Source organism: Pongo pygmaeus, chromosome 13 (assembly GCF_028885625.2).
Source record: "Pongo pygmaeus isolate AG05252 chromosome 13, NHGRI_mPonPyg2-v2.0_pri, whole genome shotgun sequence".
NCBI lineage: Eukaryota > Metazoa > Chordata > Mammalia > Primates > Hominidae > Pongo > Pongo pygmaeus.
In genome coordinates this window covers 49,983,479-49,987,721 of record NC_072386.2, presented here as the reverse complement: position 1 = coordinate 49,987,721, position 4,243 = coordinate 49,983,479, and the positions used below count along the sequence as shown (strand labels likewise).

The following is a 4,243-nucleotide window of genomic DNA, read 5'->3' as shown; positions in this document are numbered from 1 at the left end:
AAGGAAAGATATTGGGGACAATAAGTGAACTTTCTGTATTGAAGGATTAAGACGATGCCTCTGTCTCTGAAACCTCTCTGAGAAGATCAGACTCATCCCTAAAACAATGATGTCTGGGTTAGCACTGGCAGAAATCAGATTTTGGAGTATACTTCAAAAGAAAAAAAAACTTTTAACAACAAATGCAGATTTTCCTTTTGCTTCTTCCCACATTATAGACATGGTAGAACAATATTTTGCCCATACTTAGTTAAATTGTTCCAAGATGGAAAGAACCAAACACAGACACTTTGGCATTATTAATGGTGAGCAGGCAGGTTTATTCAGAAAAAGCTCAGATTCATACTTGTAAAAGTCTGAGAAAAACATCAAAATGCTATTACAATACAGCTGGCCCAAACAACACAGGTTTGAACTGTGCAGGTCCACATAATTGTGGATTTTCTTCCACCTCTGCCATTGAGACAGAAAGACCAACTCCTCTTGCTCCTCAGACTACTCAGTGTGAAGATGAGGATGAAGACCTTTAGGATTCACTTCTACCTAACGAATAGTGAATATATTACTTCCTGAATAACGTTTTTTTTTTCTCTAGCTTACCTTCTTGTAAGAATACAGTATATAATACATACAACACAAAAAACATGTGTTAATCAACTGCTTTATGTTATCAATAAGGCTTCCAGTCAATGGTAGACTAACTACTAATTAAGTTTTTGGGGCGTCAAGTTATATGCAGATTCTCCACTAAGCAAATGTTCAGCGCTTTTAACTCCTGTGTTGTCCAAGGGTCAACTGTATATACGTTTAAGGTTATTGTTTACCCAGTAGATCAAACCAAGACCAAGTTAGGTTTATGTGTTTTTGGTTTAACCAAAGAAAATGTTCGGACTAAAGCAGTCCATCAATAGAACAGACTGCCTTTTAAACCAGGGAACAACTTGTCTTTGTAGGTATTTTAGGTATATGAATGATCATATATGTATCTGCTTTGGGTCATCTATGGTCCCTTCCAACTTAAAACTTCTCTATTCATGAACATTGCATAACTGAACTATGGATTTCATATAAATAATATCTTGTTGCCTACTTTAGGTTTGAAATGTTTTCCTTCTCAGTTGCATAGATATATATAGCACCATCTCCACTATGAACTCTGACGTAGAAAATACAAGATTCTGTGAGGCTAAATAGACTTAGGCACTTCCACATAATGCTGCAAAAAGCAACAGCCTTAAAGGTACTACTTGCTCAACATGTCATTCCAAACACATGCAGCTGAATTTAACGGTATCTTTCCGCTTTGAAAAACACTTTATATACCTTTACAAAGAAGCCATAGTATCTCAGGGTAGAAAAACCCAATAGGTAGAAAACATGGCCTTCTCTCAGAAATGAACTATGTAATTTTGAGTGCTTATCTCAAAATCATCACAGAAACATATCTAGTGCTTGTGGAAAAAGAATCAAAAGATCTCTTTTTTTTTTTTAGCTAAAGGTTCTGAATTTTTCTTGTGACATTTAAGTCTTTTATTGTATGCTGATTTTTATGATTATCTAACGGTTTCATAATGGTGATTCTTGCCTCCATGAAAGGGAAGACTAGAACAAAAAACTGACAAGAACAAGTTCTAGCTCCATCACGGACTTACTGAATGACCCTAGGCAAATCATGTGGGCTCTTTCTTGTGTTTTAAGTTTTACCTCCAATGAAGTAACTACCTCAGACTAGCTGTGAAGCTCTCATAAGGTGATGGATTTGAAAATGCCTTGCAAAGTATGAGCAATTCATACTTAGAAAGTTTCACGTACTTCTATATATTGCATGATGCCCACCCAGGGTTAGGTTGATAACAGTTGTTGATCCAGTTATGAAAGAAATAAAAAGAACTCTTTAAAATAATGAAGTAAAATAGCTAATTTTCCCGTTGGTTTACCATATGCTCTATTTAAAACTTTTAAAAATTCTATTAACTATAACTAAACATATTTGTTTAATATATATAATATGATATGCAATTATACAAGACATATCATTATGTTTATATATAATGCTTAATTAAACAATTATATTTAAATATAAGTTATACTTTCCTTACCCAGATAAGACAAAGAATCTGTTTACTTCTCTGAGGGATTTATTGGTTCCTGTGAAATCTGTGAAGGCCACGAACACTCTATAGCCAGAGAATGACAACATATGATTTTCTTTTCAGTCTTGTAGTATCCACAGTAGTGATGTCTGTCCATGTACAAGTGTCTGTCCAGAACACCCATTAAATTCTATGCCTGCTCTGTGTGTCACGGGGACCGAGACAGAAGACAGATTCACTGGTGGTACTTTCAAACATCGCGGTAGGCCTTCCCTTTGGGGTCTGCCATGACAATGATACCCCAGGTGGCAATGCCTAGAAAAAAACAACGATATCTTATCTTTATGCTGCATTTAAATTTACCAAGTGTTTCACATATACGCCATCTTATTCAACCCTCACAACACTTCTGGAGAATATATTACCATTGTATCTTTCTTATAGGCGAGTGAAGCACAGAAAAAGAAAAAAAAAATCAGGAAAAAAAAGAACATCCTGTAGGAGAATTTACCTATACAGGATCAAGAAGGTAAGACAGTTAGAAACCTAAAATTCTATTCACTGACAATCGGTTTGAAAGCTAAAAAAATCATGACATTTGACTGGATGACATCTTGACGATCACAGAACGGGGCTGTGGGCCACATTACCCAGGTGTACCAAGTAGGTGAGCTTAGAACCCATGTCTAAAGATCTGGGATTCAAGGCAAATTTCTTAAATTAAGGTCAAGTGCCCTCGCTCAGGCTTTCTCCAGGACCTGGAGAAAAAGTGTGGGCTTTGAGATCTGATATACCTGGGATCAAGTGACTGTCATTTCCTGACCATGAACACAATACTCCTCGTTGCCTCGGTTTGCTCCACAGCAAAATGAGAATACTATAATCATACCTACTTCTAACAGCTATTCTGAGAATTAAAAGGGCTGAGCCTAATAAGGGTTCTCAAGAAATACTGACTTAAAATTAAAAAAAAAAAAAAGAAAGGCTTTCCAACAACTTCCTCTCCCACCTTGTTTGAGGTGCCCCTACCACCTGACCAGCGCCAGCACCCCGCCTCCCCGCCCACGTGGCTGCTCCGTTTCCTTACTCTACCCCGCAGATACCCAACCCGCCCAAGTGCTGTGCCTTGATTCTCACTGAGGCCGATGACCATCTTCGTAATGGTCCCTGGACTCGGGGGGTATCCCATCTTCATGGGCTTCCGTGCCACCCAGTACACGTACCCGCCCGCCCCCATCAGCCCCAACCCAGAAAGCATGCGACAGCTCCAGCACGTCTTCAACAGGCGGTGTTCTGCTGGGGAGGTCGGTGCTCCGGGTGTAGCTGGGGGCGCAGGCTTGGCGGGCGCGGCGGCGGTACCGGGAGGCGCAGCGATATAGGAATCAAAAGGCAGGGACAACTGAGACCCCATGTTCTGGAACTCGGCCTCAACCTTGGGAGTCTTCTGTTCAAACTGACGTAAACGATGCACCGGAAGGCAGAGCGCCGGAAAGCAGAACGCCGGGACGCTGGCGCCGTGCGCGGAGGAAGCCTGAGGGCTGCTGGGAAATGAAGTTCCCCTCTGCTTCAGAGTGGGAAAAGGTTAAAGAATGCTGCTCTTTCCTGCTGAATTTCTCTGGCAGCAACAACCTCGGATGCGCTGGAGGTCAATTCCAGCCCTCCTCCCCGCCGCACCCCCTCGGCCACCCCCGCTACTGTTTTAGAAATTCTGTAATCGCTACTCACTAAATGAATCACCTTACAGTTTCCTTAAAGGAGAAGTCTGGGTCTCTTAAGTTTCCTGCCTCACATGAACTGCGAGACCTTGGGCATGTCATATCTCCTATCCAGAGGCCTGTGAATCAAGGAGTTGGGTTTTATATGTGCATAATCATGTGCTAGATACAAACATACCATAGAGATATTGCAGGTTTGTTTCTAGACCAACACAATACAGCAAATATCTCGATAAAGCAAGCCATGCAATTTTTTTTGGTTTCTCAGTGCATATAAAAGTTGTTTACACTGTAGTCTATTAAATGTGCGATAGCGTTGTGTCTAAAAAACAGTATATATATCTTAATTTTTAAAAAATCTTGCCCAAAAAATGGTAACGATTACCTTAGCCTTCAGTAAATCCTAATCTTTTTTTTTTTTTTTTTTTTTTTGAG

At 40.0% G+C, this 4,243-nt stretch overlaps 1 protein-coding gene across 5 annotated transcripts; it reads right to left on the bottom strand.

Annotated features, from left to right (window-relative positions):
- Positions 1-299: 299 nt before the first annotated feature.
- Positions 300-3,586, bottom strand: DMAC1 (distal membrane arm assembly component 1). 5 transcript variants are annotated; one of them, XR_010123296.1, is made up of 3 exons: positions 3,219-3,575; positions 2,100-2,408; positions 300-543 (listed from the first exon to the last, which is right to left on the bottom strand). XR_010123296.1 is itself a non-coding variant. In XM_054502411.2 (2 exons), the coding sequence occupies exons 1-2, from the start codon at positions 3,502-3,504 to the stop codon at positions 2,344-2,346; spliced, it is 339 nt and encodes a 112-aa protein (XP_054358386.1). In that variant the 5' UTR covers positions 3,505-3,586; the 3' UTR covers positions 300-2,343. The 5 variants fall into 5 exon arrangements, 3 of the variants coding, with proteins under 3 accessions (XP_054358386.1, XP_054358388.1, XP_054358385.1); XR_010123295.1 differs by having other exon boundaries at positions 3,317-3,575; XM_054502411.2 differs by having other exon boundaries at positions 300-2,408; positions 3,231-3,586.
- Between the last annotated feature and the right edge of the window lie 657 nt (positions 3,587-4,243).

Coding starts and splice junctions, on each gene's coding strand:
- DMAC1 (XM_054502413.2), bottom strand. CDS start 3,504: ATGGGGTCTCAGTTGTCCCTGCCTTTTGATTCCTATATCGCTGCGCCT. Junction 2,409..3,316: donor GGGCTGATGGGGGCGGGCGG/GTACGTGTACTG, acceptor GTTTTTTTCTAG/GCATTGCCACCTGGGGTATC.